This window comes from Kogia breviceps, chromosome 11 (assembly GCF_026419965.1).
Source record: "Kogia breviceps isolate mKogBre1 chromosome 11, mKogBre1 haplotype 1, whole genome shotgun sequence".
In the NCBI taxonomy this organism is placed as follows: Eukaryota; Metazoa; Chordata; class Mammalia; order Artiodactyla; family Physeteridae; genus Kogia; species Kogia breviceps.
In genome coordinates this window covers 4,589,616-4,604,267 of record NC_081320.1, presented here as the reverse complement: position 1 = coordinate 4,604,267, position 14,652 = coordinate 4,589,616, and the positions used below count along the sequence as shown (strand labels likewise).

General features: G+C 42.8%; 1 protein-coding gene across 2 annotated transcripts in view; it reads left to right on the top strand.

Annotated features, from left to right (window-relative positions):
- Positions 1-14,572, top strand: part of SLC9A2 (solute carrier family 9 member A2) — an 83,835-nt gene extending 69,263 nt beyond the window's left edge. For both annotated transcript variants that reach the window (XM_059078901.2, XM_067007036.1), the window contains 5 exons: positions 3,251-3,412; positions 7,403-7,499; positions 9,722-9,853; positions 11,079-11,169; positions 12,184-14,572. In XM_059078901.2, coding sequence (XP_058934884.1) covers positions 3,251-3,412; positions 7,403-7,499; positions 9,722-9,853; positions 11,079-11,169; positions 12,184-12,554 — 853 coding nt within the window. In that variant the 3' untranslated portion in view covers positions 12,555-14,572. The remainder of the gene's footprint in view (positions 1-3,250; positions 3,413-7,402; positions 7,500-9,721; positions 9,854-11,078; positions 11,170-12,183) is intronic.
- The last annotated feature ends 80 nt before the right edge of the window (positions 14,573-14,652 follow it).

The following is a 14,652-nucleotide window of genomic DNA, read 5'->3' as shown; positions in this document are numbered from 1 at the left end:
GATTTTCCCCACTGCTGAAGTTGACCAACCTACCAATTGATGTAATTGAACATAAGTGCATTTTTGAGTGCTTTACTGTTTGCTCAGGTGTTCTGACATGATACTGGAGTACGTGAAGAGTGCAAGCCGTAGACTTGGGCCTTTAAAGTTTTGCAATACAATAAAGGCAACAAGACAGTCATACAGCAAACGGGTGTGTGTATGTGTGTGTGTGTGTGTGTGAGACATGGGTAAGTAATGAGTTGCAGAGACTGTAAGTGATAGCACAACCTTTACAAGCCTGACCACATTGTTTACTAATGTAGAAAGGCCCCTTGGATCTAGCCTGACTTCATAACTAAAGGAAAAATATTTTGTTTGTATGGACAGAGGACCCAGTTAGCCAGATGGGGGCACACAGTAATAAAATAAAGCAAACTACAATCTCCATCGTAAAAGTATGAAACAAAAGGCCATTTATCTTGGGCAGAGAACCCTAGCTGTCTGCCTCGTAACTCTCAGTGTTAGCCTGTTTTACGTCCCCGGGACCTTCCTTGTCTCCGGTGTTTTGCGCAGTGGCCAGTCAATAGCAAAGCCCTTTTCAGGATGAATCTGTAATAATTCTTAGCCCTCCAGTATTTGGAACAAAGGGCTAGCACCAGGAATGTGGGTTAGCATTGCTTCCTTTCATAGCACAGGTGTACCCGTAAACCTCTTTGGGCTTATGGGGATCACTCAGATACATTAATCTTTTTTTCCTCAACAAATAGTGCACGCTGATTCACTTGAATATTGGCGTAACAGTTACGTAACAAACCAGCCCAATACCCAGCTGCTCAAAGGAACGGTTACTTGTGATTCAAGTACTTGAGGCAGGAGGCTGAGAGTCAGCTGATCTGGGCCGGTCTTGCTCCTGCTTCAGAGGGTTGCCCGGCCATCAGCTGACCCCGGCTGGCCTTTCCTGGTGTAGGCGGAGTGACCCAGCTCTGCTCCATGCGACATCCACCTTTGTCCTGGGGCTAAGGAGTCACTCTCCGTACACATTCTTCTCACGGCGAAGCGGCAGCCCAAGACGTGAGCTTCAGCGAACAAGCCCATTCATAGCCTCTGCTCTCATCATTGTGTCTGCCAATAGCCCGCTGACCAAAGCAGGTGACGTTATTGGACTCGGTGGCAGGAAGCTGGACAGAGCAGGGCACCTGGGCCATGGTGGAAGGCCATTGCCAAGTAACTTGATATGTTACGGGGTGTGGATCCAGGGAGGAATTGGGACCAGATGATCCAGTCGGCCTACGTGCTTATGGTGTACCTGGCACTGTTCTAGGCACTGGTGAGACAGGAAAACAAACAAACAAAACAAAAAACTGCCCATGTGGATCACTCTACTGCTAGGAGACAGAAAATAAAAGTACATTATATAGCCTGTTAGAAAGTGACGACTGCTATGGAGAAAAATACTTCTGGGAATGCAGTTCTCATGGGATGGATAGGAAAGGCTCTTTTGAGAAAACGACTCTCAAGGAAAGACTTAAAGAAGGTCTGTGAACGAGCCCTGCAAGTGTGCGGGGGAGAGTGTTCCTAGTAGAAGGAATCGTTAAGTATAGGGGCCCGGAGGCGGTAGCAGAGCTGGCACGTTTCCAGCCCAGGAACGACCTCAGAGAGGCTGGACCTGAGTTAGGGGAGCACGGCACTGAGAGGGGCAGGGCCTCCAGGTCACTGTACTTTTACTCAAGTCAGGACATGCATGGCTTGACTCACATTTTCACACGATCACTCTGGCTTGCGTCGAGACTAGACCATAGGAACACAGTGTTCCCAGCGGGGAGACCAGTTGGGTCCCTGTTGCAGGAAGCCACTGAGAGACGGTAATGCTGGCACCGGGGTGGTGGCAGGAGAAATGGTGAGAACTGGTTCGATTTTTGTGCGTATTTCAATGGTGGAACCAACAGAAATTGTTGGCCGAATGGATGTGGAGTATTACTTTGCTAGGGCTGCTTATAACGAAGTACCACACGTTGGTGGCTTAAGTAGAAATTTATTTTCTCATAGTTCTGTGGGCTAGACGTCCCAAGAGCAAAGCGTCAGTAGATTTGGTTCCTTCCAAGGCTGTGAGGGAAGGGTCTGCTCCAGGTCTCCTTCCTTGGCTTGTAGCGTGTCCTCCTTTTTACTGTTTCTTCACACGGTCCCCTCCCTCTGTACGAGTCTGTGTTCGAATTTCCTCTCACAGTACACACACCAGTCACATTAGATTCGGGCCCACTGGTGACCTCATTTTAACTTCATCTAAATACAGTCACATCCTGAGGCCCTGGGGACTGGGACCGTAACATATGATTTTTTAAGGGGACACAGTTCAGGCCATAACATGGAACAGGGGAGAAGGAGGAGAATCAAAGATGACAGCAGGGTCTTTCACCCGGTGGAGCTGTCACTCAGGGAGCTGGGGAGGACTTGGGAGAAGATCCTTTGGAGCACGCCAGGTTTGAGACGCCTGTGAGGTGTCCAAGTGGAGATGTTGAGCAGGGAGCTGGACACTCATTTCTGGGCTTTGGGAGAGAGGTTGGAGTTGCAGACGCCAATTTGGGGATTTGGGGTATAGAGATGCTATTAAAATCCACGACGCTGGACAAGACAGGAGAGTGGTGGAGAAGGGGACCAGGACTGAACCCACTCCTACATGAGAGGACAGAAAGAAGGAAAAGAACCAGCGCAAGAGGCTGAGGGAGTGGTAGGAGGGAACCCAGGGGAGTGTGGTGTCCTGGAAGCCACCGTTTTAAGCAGGAGAGGTCAGGAAAGGTGAGGACTAGGAGTTGACCACGGGGTTTATTTCGTGAGGGTCACTGATGACCTCAGTGTGAGTAGCTTCAATGGACAGTTAGAGGCAGAAGCCTGACCTGTGGATGTTCAAGAGAGAATCAGAGGAGAGCAATTGGAGAAAGGGAGGATTAACAACATTTTTGAATAATTTTGCTGAAGGGGGAAGCAGAGACATAGGAAATGTAGAAATATCTGCATTTTAATCTATAATTAGTGACTATTAGATATATGTATGTTGTGGCTATATACAGAAATATACTAATATGTGTTCTACATATACATGTATGTTCAGGTATGAACATATAAAAATAAATATAATGATCAGAGTAACTAAACACTGCTGCTAATTTTCTTCCCTGGGAGTTGTGGAAATGACTTTATTGGTAAAACCGGGTTTTTCTTCTTAATCCGTGGCATGTTAATTCATCGAAGCTTTGCTCTTCTTTATTTCTAGGTTTAAGAAGTTTGATGACAAGTACCTGCGGAGGCTTCTGATTCGGGAGAACCAACCCAAGTCAAGCATTGTGTCTTTATATAAAAAGCTTGAAATAAAACACGCCATTGAGATGGCAGAGACGGGAATGATGAGTACTGTCCCTTCTTTTGCATCTCTGAAGTAAGTGCTGTTTTGCAAATGAAAGTTAGTATTACTAACTATGTCTTTATAGTTTTGTGAAACCAGTAAGAACAACAAATTTGACTTACTTCCTAACGTGATTGCTTAAGACCTCACAGCAGAACAAGATCCTGGTTAAAACGTGAAAGCCTGGAAGTGTGTCCATTATGTTATGTCCTGTCACCTCACATCACACCATGTGGTGTTATTGCAGAGTGGACTAGTCAGGAAGTACTTTGTCATGTTTAGGATGATTATGCCTTTATGATATTTGCTTTGGGCAATTCAGTGTGTTCTGAAAGTCTAGCCTCGTTAGCAGGCATTTTGAAGTGGAATACTTTAAGGTGTGTTACAATTTGCAATTATAAATATGCACGTAATTACAAAGCTATTTCCTCATGGATGATTTGCAGAGTCGTAGTTTAAGTCTTGGAAAGAACATCAGTGATCATCTCGTGCAGTGGTTCTCAACCCAGGCTGTACATTAGAAATACTGTAGGAGCATTTAAATAACACATATGCCTGGGCGCCCCCGCCCCCCCCCCACACACACACCGAGACCAATAAAATCAGGATCTCTGGTGTTGAGGCCCAGGTATAGGTTTATTTATAAGTATATAGTAAGCTTATGGAAGTTTCTAATATGCATCCAGGATTGAGATGCATTGACCCAGTCCGTCTCCCTAATTTTAAAAATGAGGAAATGAAGACCCAGAAGGTAAAGAGACTTAAAAGTCTTACAGCAGACTCTTACAGCAAATCCACAGCAGAACAGTAAATACCGTTAGCAGATTAGCAAACGAGTTTATCATGTAAGCATCATTGCTCCTCTACACAAAAATGACAGATTGCAGGTTCCACTGATTTCTTCTTTCACTGATGTCAAACTAAATCAAAATGCTATCTATGGGAGGGTTGAAATGAGAGAGAGGCTCCAAATCACACCCAACCATATAAACTATGATTTCTACTAGGACTATAGTCCCCTATAGAAATTGTGGTAGTTTACACAATCCAGAATAAAAAGAGGGTGGTGGTCAGGATGGCTCAGAAGTAAAGGCGTTATACTGACTTGGAAATAGTGGTGCTTCAGCACAACGACTGATTTATATAGTCCCAGCTCTGCAAATAACTCACTGTGTGACCTTAACTGGTCCGTCTGTTTCCCTGATGTTGAGTTTCTTCAAGTAGAGAATGGGGCTAGACTTGATCCTAAAGTTTATACTCTAGCTTTACAATTTACGATCTTTCTTATGCACTGTTCCTTCTGTGCTGGCAGCAAGGAATAATTCAACTATCCAGCTTCTCAAAAGGGAGCCATTGCCTTTGTGGTCACAGAAGAAGGAAATCGCACTTTTACCTCTGTTCACAGTTCATTTTGAAGCCAGTGGTAGAAGCCAGTAGAGGCAAACGTTTAGGGTTAGGGAAAGTAGTTAACAAAATGAATGGCTAGCTACATAGTTGGGTAAAAGATTGCCATATTGACCATTCCACCTCTCCTGAAATGTTTTCTTTAGAGGAAGGTAGAAGCAAAGAAGGGAGGCAACAGGGAGTCATATTTCTGGCAGTAATGAACTCGGGGCTACACCAGCTACCTTCGGAGAAAACTAGAGGAAAAAGGACAAAATCTGTTTTGCCCCAAATATATTTTAAATATCTGCTTGAAAGCTGGAGAGTATGCTTACAGTGAGGAACTTCTTGGCCAAGAGTCAAAAAAGAGGGAAGTTCAAGAGGATAGAACTGGTATTTGTTGCCGTTTTCTCTCTGGAATACAGAGAATGTATCTGAGACTCTAAAAAGCTAAAACAGAGGTTTTGACAGACTAATTGGTCTTAGAGAATAAAATGGGAATTCAGAACCTACGAAGGAGGAGCATTTGTATGTACTCGGCTATAGGTTTTACCTTCAAAATCCTACACCTTAACCCTCAAAGGAGAGAAGTCCAGCCTAGAATTATCTCAATTCATGATTGTTTAAATCATCAGAGACTGAGATTGCCTCTATCTCAGCTGCTCAAGAGAAGTAAATTTAAATCTTCTCTGGAGGAAATAATATTGTAAAGAGCGTTAAACTATCTCCATGATTTTTTAAATATATAATGTCTAGCACTCAATCCAAAATAACCAAGCGTATGAGTAGACAAGGAAATGTGACTGGAAACGTTGAGAAAAAGATCAACAAAACAGAGTAATAATAGGCACAAAGGGGATTCAGATAATTGATTTATCAGACAGTGACTTTAAAATAGAAATAATAACATGTTTAAGAAAATGGCATTGACACTTTTGGCATCCTCATGGAGATTATATAAACAAAAAATATCTAGGTGGAATATTTGAGCTAAAAATAAAGTAACTAAATTTAGGATCTCATTTGATCTCACAACTGAAGAGAGAAGTGAGTAACTGGAAGATAGGACAGAAGGAAATAAACAGAATGAAGAACAGAGTGAAAAAAAGATGAAAAAGAAAGTGAGAAATATATGGGATAATTTCATATATATGTAGTGAAAAGTTCCAGAAGGAGATGAGAGAGAAATTGGTAGAAGTGATATTTTAAGAGATAATGACTGAGAATTTCCCCAAATAGATAAAGGATATGAACTGTGACAACCCCAAGCAGATTAGATAGGGAGAGAACCAAATGAGATACATGCTAGTAAAACCGCTAAAAGTCAAAAATACAAAGAGAAAATCTTAAACATACTCAGAGGGAAAAAAAAAAGACTTATTTTCTTCAAAAGAGAAAAAAAAAAAACCTGGCAACTGATTTTTCAGCAAAACCAGTGGACACCATTGGTAGCTTCAAAAATTCTGAAAAAATGTAACTGAACCTAGAGCTCCACATCCTGCTTAAATATCCTTCAGAAAAAGTAGAGTTAAAACTTAGGAACTTCTTGCGCTTAGGAACACTAGACACAGCACTTCAGAGCTACACTTGGGGACCATTTAGAACAGCAAGATCACCAATAAAAAGCACAAAAATGTGAAAAACATGGCACTAAATAGGCTGTGAAAAGGACATTTTTTTTTACAGCATGAGAGCTGAGACAAGGGGGCAGATGAGTTTGGCCTCATTTGGGAATGTGCACGCCCAACGACTCAAGTTTTTCTCCACTTTGCACATGTCTGTGAATGACTGGGACAGTGCGTGCGCTGAGTACTGATAATGTGTTTATAAATTTTAGCAAGTAGTTGAGCTTGCAAATACGGAATCCCTGAATAATGAGGATCAATTGTCTGTACATACATGTTATAAATGGTGTCTTTGTAAATGTTTCTAATGAGGTATTTAAAAGAATAGGCCATAATAGCAAAATGCAGCTAAAGTTTTTGTTGGAAAAAAAATCCTATATTAATTTATGGAGTATTAGAAATAATAAAGTGATAGCATTGCAAGCTACTCTGGTCTTTCCTCCTTAAATACTTGCATGAATAGACCCTGAAAAAACTTGTGCATGATTAAACTTGTATGAATGATTTTGACACTGAAATCAGTGTTTTAGATTTTTGAATTATTTAAAAATATTGAATAATTCCTAAGTGTTATTCTTTAAGATTCTTCTTTTTTTAAAAATTAATTTTTTATTTTTGGCTGCGTTGGGTTTTTGTTGCTGCGCGCGGGCTTTCTCCAGTTGTGGCGAGCAGGGGCTAATCTTTGTTGTGGTGCATGGGCTTCTCATTGTGGTGGCTTCTCTTGTTACAGAGCACGGGCTCTAGGCGCGTGGGCTCAGTAGTTGTGGCTCATGAGCTCTAGAGCTCAGGCTCAGTAGTTGTGGCCAACGGGCTTAGTTGCTCCGCGGCACGTGGGATCTTCCCAGACCGGGGCTCGAACCCGTGTCCCCTGCATTGGCAGGCAGATTCTTAACCACTGCGCCACCAGGGAAGCCCCCAGATTCTTCTTCTTAAATGATGATATTATATCTCTAAGAAAGAAAATTGATGAATTTGATACATGTTGATTAGTAAAATTTTTTTTCTAAACTTTCAGTGACTGTCGTGAAGAAAAAATAAGGAAGCTCACACCTGGTGAAATGGATGAAATTCGAGAAATATTATCAAGAAATCTCTATCAGATCCGTCAGCGAGTAAGAATAATTTATTTAGCAAAATATGTATTTGCCTTTGGCTAAAAATATGCCTTCAGATCAGATGCTGTCCAGTTACAGTGGCTGTTGTCCCACCGTCATGCACCCTCAGCAGGTCCCACACCAGACACTTCCTTCCCTCAGACCCACCCCAGGGTCTGTCCTTTTAGGGTGCTACCCTCCTCCCAGACATCTGGGTCAAGGCTCTAGGCTGGCGACCCAGTGAGCTGGGAGTTCTGCTACCAAAGGATTGGAGATTAAAAAAAAAAAAAAAAAAAAAAAGTGTGTTATCTAACGGTGAAGAAAGCAATTGATTGCTTTTTAAAAATTTTTTTAATGAAATAGCTTTATTGCTTAGAAGCCTTTTAAAAATATATTTAACCTTCTTTGTTGTTCATAAAGTGTGCTCGTTTCTTCCTTTCCTGTATCTTCTGAGTCACTTCCTTCAAACCATTTCCATTTCTAACACCTCGTTCTCGTAGTTTGCTAATAATACAGTTAACAGTGCATACAGTTTGCCAAGCCCCATTTCTCTGCATCGCGTGTGTTACCTCTTTTAATCCTCTAACAAGTGGTGTTATTATTGTCTCCATTTTACAGATGAAGAAACTGAGGCACAGTGAGGTGAAGTGGCCCAGGGACACAGCAGTTGTCAGGGGTCCCAGTCGACTTCTCACATCAGGGTCCTTTCTGTGGCTTCTTAACTGGCCTCCCCACAGACCATCCTGTTCCAAGCGACATTACGGCTGCTCCATTCTTTTCCTCAAGCCCTTTTTAACGCAGCATCCTCCTATTTCAAATGAGACAAAGCAGTCGTGGCTTTCAGGCTAAACTAACTATTCTTTCAGCCTTTGGGATCTATTTGCAAGTTCCCCTTTCTACCTCTCCCTCACCCACCCAGACACCCGCGGAGGACAGGTCTGGATCCGATCCTTGGACTGTGTCGCTCTCCCCTGCGTCTCCACTTGGAATGCCCCGCTCCTTCCTGTCAGTCCATCCACATTCTCCGATTTTTAAGGTTTCCCCAACACCCTCTATGTTGTTCCCAGACCTGTCTCTGAGTGGGATAGCACTTAGAGCTCCTACATGCCACGTAGTTTTAGTACTTCCTTTCATGATTTCGTATTATTTTGTTAGCTTTCAGTGCCCAACTAGATAGCCAGTTCCTCAAGGCAGGAATTGAGTGCCGTTCTGTGTTACTTCTGTTTCTCTCTGCTAGGCCGGATATAGTTCTGGGGATAAGGATATTCCCAAGAAGTACTCGTTATTTCTATCCGAAAATGAATTTAATTACTAAATACAATTTATTTAGGAAGTGGATTTCTCTAGAGCTTGTAAAACTAAAAATATTATGCCCTGGACAGCCCTCGTTTATAAATTGTATGGCTTCAAATACCAGGACATGATCATTACTGAGGGAGCCAGCAACTTTTCTCAATTTGAAAAGAAGAAATGTTCTTGACTTAATAGAGGGTCATGGCGCCACCAAGTGGCCCAAAGTGGTTGGTTTTTATACTCGCGATTACTATTCAATAGGGAAGGTGTACTTGTGTTTTTTTCCCCAGCAACTACTGATGGGTAAATACAGACAGGGTACTTCAAGGTAGTCGAAGGTGCTTGATGAATTCGATCGTTTTCTCATTTATAAAGATCACACTTTTCAATGAAAAAAAGGTATTCACCGACTCGTATGAGAACATGAATTCTTTTTTCTTGAGTATTTTATTTGGTTGAATCGAATACATAGTTATTGAATACATGTGGATATATGTATTGAATATATCTATGAATAGAACAAAGCACTATATTCCCTGCATAAGATACAAATGAATAAAATACAGCTCCGGCTCTGGCACATTTAGACGACCACACCACCATCAATCATCATCTTCATCACAGCTAATAACAGTAGGTAATATCAATTGAGCACTTCTCTGTACCCAGCACAGTTCTAAGGGTTTCTGTGACACCCATATATCATATCTCTCTACAAATAACTTGAAATTACTACCACTGTTACCCTTAAATTGAGATTTGGTAGAACATGAATTCGTTCAACATTTGAAAGAATGTTAACTTCTATAACTTCTTGTTTTTCCCCTCTGCACATTCATTGTTAAGTACCTATCAGAGGTGCAAAGCCAAAGAAATGTAGTAAAGTTTTGGAATTTCCAGGCAGTGATCATCGTTTTTGTAAAATGTTGCTTGTATTTTCATTTCAGACTTTGTCCTACAACCGACACAATCTGACTGCCGACACGAGTGAGAGGCAAGCCAAGGAGATCCTGATCCGGCGAAGGCACAGCCTTCGGGAAAGCATTCGGAAGGACAGCAGCTTGAATCGGGAGCACAGGGTAAGGGGGCTTCGTGGCTCTGGGACCCAGAAGGCTTCCAACAGCAAAGCCAGGATGGCCTTGGGGGGCTGATTCACAGGAATCCTGGGATGGAGTTCGTCATCACGTCTTTCCAGACATTGCTCAGACACCTGTCACCTTCCAGACACTGTCTAGGCACTTGGGATACGCTGGTGAACAAAATGACAAAGCTCTTTTGCCTTGTGGAATTCACATTCTAGGAGAAGGCCATCAGGAATGGACAGAGTAAGAAAATTATCTGTTATGTTAGACGCAGTAAGTGCTGTGGACAAAATAAACCTAAAAGGGCTGAGGAAGGAGATTTGGATGGGGAAGGGTCATACAGGGTGCAGTTTTAAACTGAATGGAAGGGCCAGGCTTCATTTGGAGAGTCTTGTTTGACCTTTCCAGGGAGAGGGTGCAGCCTGAAGGGGCTGGGCTGCCATGCATGCATGTGTGGAAACTTCTAGGAGGCCGTGTGTGTGCGCGCGCGCGTCAGGGGAGTTCCAGATGCTGTGTGCTCCGCATGCTACTTGGTCCAGGGCATTGCCATAGATAAGGAAGCCACTTTAAAAGGATATTCTGATTGATTGATCGGACATAGCAGGCAGTGCATCTCATTCTCAATAATGTTCTATACTGAGCTGTTGAGAGACCAAAACGGTTATGTGTGAACAATATTATTATTTTTTTTACATGTGAAATGTGGCAGCATCGATCAAAAGTTAAAGAAACTAGACACTGTGGCTTTGGAAATGCCAGCAAGTTAGCTATAGTAATACTTTCTGTTCTGTTATTTTCAAGATTTGTGAAAATTAATACAACTTAAACATGCTACATTTTTCATATATCTTCCTCCCTATCCATGTAGGTTCTAAGTCTTTTTTAGTAATGCTTTTATAAGTGGGTGTTTCTGTAGCTTTTCTTTAAGAAAAGCTGGTGGTTTTCATACCTTGTTCCTAAGGGTCCCACTTTATTTCTGTTTTCCTTAGTAGTACTGATTTCCATGATATTTTAGGAGAGGTTTTATCTATTTTAAATAAAATGACTATTACTTGGAAATTTATTCCCCATCCCTACAGCTCCTCACCCAGTAGTTTTGGAATCCAGAGCTAAAATTTTAATTTTTAACACCACGGTTAGGTTTGACATAGAATTCTAAGCCTGTAACATACAATAAATGACATGTGTGTCACCTAAATAAGGTTATCTTTTTTTTTTCCAGGTTTCCACCTCCACCTCCCGATATTTATCCTTACCAAAAAACACAAAGCTTCCAGAAAAGCTACAAAAGAAAAAGAATGTTTCTAATGCAGGTATTGAATAAAGCTGGAGCAAAAAGACTTTAAACTTATTTATTAGTGTTTATAAAATAGAAAAATTTTCCTTCTTCTTTTTTAAGGACAGTGAGTGCAGTCGTTTGCAAATCTGTAATAATAATTTGCTGACCTTTTATTAGTGTTGCATCCTTCTGGAATGGAGTTCTGGGCACGTAATCAGTTGTTTGATTCTATTCGATATAGCAAAAGCAGATGTCACTGTGTGTGCTTGGTGAACAGGTAAACAGAAAGTTGTCAGTCTTCAAAGGTCTAAGTGTAACTCTATCATTCTTACAACATTTCTAACTTAAATGTTCATAATAATTTTAAGATATTTGCATAAAGGCAACTATATAATTGACTTCTGGCTGTAGTTATTAAAGCTTCGACATGACGGCTAATATCTCTTCATTTGATGGTAATCTTTATGTAGATTGCAAGCCATATTGGTGTTTTGACCATTTTATGAAAATATAAAGGAAATAAAGCTGTGTATGAGATTGTACATCATCCTAGATCAAGACAAGGATCTTCATAACAGCAGCTAATTATCGATCTGTTTACCGTGTGCCAGACACTGAACTGAGCCCCCTGGGGCCGTTCGGATGGGGCAGGTGAGCGCACAGCTGCAGCCAGGTGGTCTCAGTTTGACACCCAGCCCCGCCGCTTACTAATATCTCTTGAACCTCAGTTACTTCATGCGTAAAGTGGGTGATGATGAGGATTCAGTAGGCTAATGCCTTTAAAAGTGCTTAGGACAGTGGCTGGCACATGGGAAGCTCTTCAGAATTAGCAAGGGTACACGCTTGTGGACACGCGTGCTCACGGGACTTATGCACACGCCCAGGACTCGGCTGGAGTCGGGGTGCGCCCTCCGGCCTCCCTGCCCGACCCCCAGAGCCCCAGGGAGGGCACAGCAGGTGCCAGACCCATGAATGTATCGGCTAGTCACCTGTAACGCCCTCTCCCTAAACGGCCCGCCCACGCTGTCCTTCTTTTGCTCCCTGGCAGGTGGCAACAGCAGCGACTCAGACCCAGACGGCGGGACCACCGTCCTCAACCTGCAGCCCCGAGCCAGGCGCTTCTTGCCGGAACAGTTCTCAAAGAAAGCCCCCCAGGCCTATAAAATGGAATGGAAGAACGAGGTACACGCTGATTCCGGGCAAGGGCAGCCCTGCAGCTCCCCAGCCGCCCACGGCAAAGAGGGGGGCCCCCAGGCCCCAGGCGTGCTCTGCCAGCCCCTCCTCTCCGAAGGCCACTTTGGCTCCGTGTGGGGCGACCCCATGAACGAAGGCATCCGACCCAAGGCGCCACCTAGGCTGGTCCGAAGGGCATCGGAACCTGGAAACCGGAAAGGTCGATTCGGGAGTGAGAAGCCTTAATGGAAATGGCCAAAGCGGACCTGGGGGGCCCGGCCCTGCCCAGCTGTGGCCGCTTACCCAGCAACCTGACACAGCAAGGGACTCCACTCCCAACCCTCTGTGCATCTAAATACTGTCCTTGGGTGGCAGAGCCATGCCTTCGATCCACGGGGCGGATGCTTATCCCAAGAAGAAGAAAAGCAAACAGGCAAAAGGCCCCTAAAATGTCTCATGTGACCTGTTGCTAGCAGTTGTATTCTTTGCAAGCCTGAAGAAAAAAAAGCCACGTGTGCCTTTATTGAACTTGAAGGACAGAACTTGAAATTTTTAACACACCCTTGTTGGTGAAAGTTTTAATATATACATATATGCCTCAGATTTTATTTATGAAAAAAAAAAACATGTATATCTGTAATTAGTTTTTCAGTGAACAGCACTAAAAATACTCAGAAACACCTTCGCATGGCATCCAGGGCAGCTCCTAGAGGATGGGGGTGGGCATCAGCTCGGGGTGGAGGTGTTTCCCGGTCCTGAGCTGATGCCAGCTGCTGGTTACGGAAAAGCACAGCACGGAGCTGGGACCCCCGAGCACGGCAACAGCCAGGGCATCCGGGCGGAACCTCGTGGCCTGGCTCCCAGAGCGCAGCGCCTATGAAATGATGAGTCAGTTGGTTTTCAATTTGTCACTCGTTCTGCTGCGTGTTTTGGGTGACACCTAGATTCCATCGCCCCGTCGTGTTTAAATGGTACAAAGAGAAGGGCTGTGTGGGTGAAACCAGCTCATGCTGTATGCCAGACTCGGAGCCAGCTTGGGATGACGTTTGGTCTCACGTGGTGGGTGCGGAGATGACAGGGCAGCGCCTGCACAGCTGGCCGCCGGGGTTTTATATTGTGCAATACTGGGAGGAGGGTGCAGGAGATCCCCTGTCACGCCCACCTGCAGCCACCTGCTTTAGACCTTTCCTGTAGCACATTCTAGAACTTTGAATCCAGGACAGAGAGAGGCTCCAAGCAGACAAAGATAAAAGTAGGGATAAACAATATTCCAATGTTTAACAAATTGGTGAGAATTCAGGTTTTGAATTTTATGCAGGAAGCACTTTGGAGAATGTGGGAGTTCTCTTTTTTTGCACTAGTCTGTAATCTCTTACCTCTCCCCCCTCAAGAAAGGAGTAGCTCAAATTCTTCATCTAAAAACGAATTCTCCTCATCTGAGTACTTTTTAAAAGTACAGCAGAAAGACAAGAAGTGGAACATAATCATTAAAGATTAATGTTGGAATCTCTCAGACTATAGATTTTATTGGCCTGTCACTCTTCCCAGAAAAACCCCCTCTTTTAAAACTTGACTAGAACAAGACTCAGAATTTCTGGGTTTAGATATGAGATGAAGCCACTCATGTGGATTCACACTGGAGATACAGCAAAGGAGACACGTGACCACATACAATTGCTGGAAAAATATGAATAAATTAAACAAAAAGATCCGGTACTTAGAAATCCTTAGCCGTAAATCTCCTCCCTTCCTTCTTCCTCCACCAACGTGAAGTAAATCTTCTACCTTTTTTTCTCATGTTCTAAAATCTTGGAATACTGCTGGATCTTTGGGCATGAGACAGAGGGAAGGGTAAACACACAAGGTACAAGTTCAAAAGTGCACGATTTCTTTCCCAAACTCTCCCAGGTTGATCAGTGGAAAGCAGTGTAGACGTAATTTGAAAACTACAAGGTTAGGACCCTGTGCCAAAATTCTTAATTTTAAATGGAAATATTTATATATAAAATATATATATGTATTTCATCTGCTGGAAATAAATGAAAACTGACTTTTCATTTAGAATTTTCATTTTAGGACTATGATTCATCAAGAGATGTGATGTGTATTTTTGAGAGTTTGAAGACTAAGTTACAGTTTATGAAATCTGAAAAGGAAGGTTGAAATGTGAAATGATCTTAAAAATGAATGTCCTGACTTTTCTTGGTGTCCTAGATTAATAAATATTAGAAGGAGTCTAACGTTCTGGAACGGAAGGAGAAAAACATGGAAATGTTTATTATGATACTTCTTGTTAAGCACGCAGACCAAATTCAGCTTTCACCAATTAAAAGTCAGGTAAAAC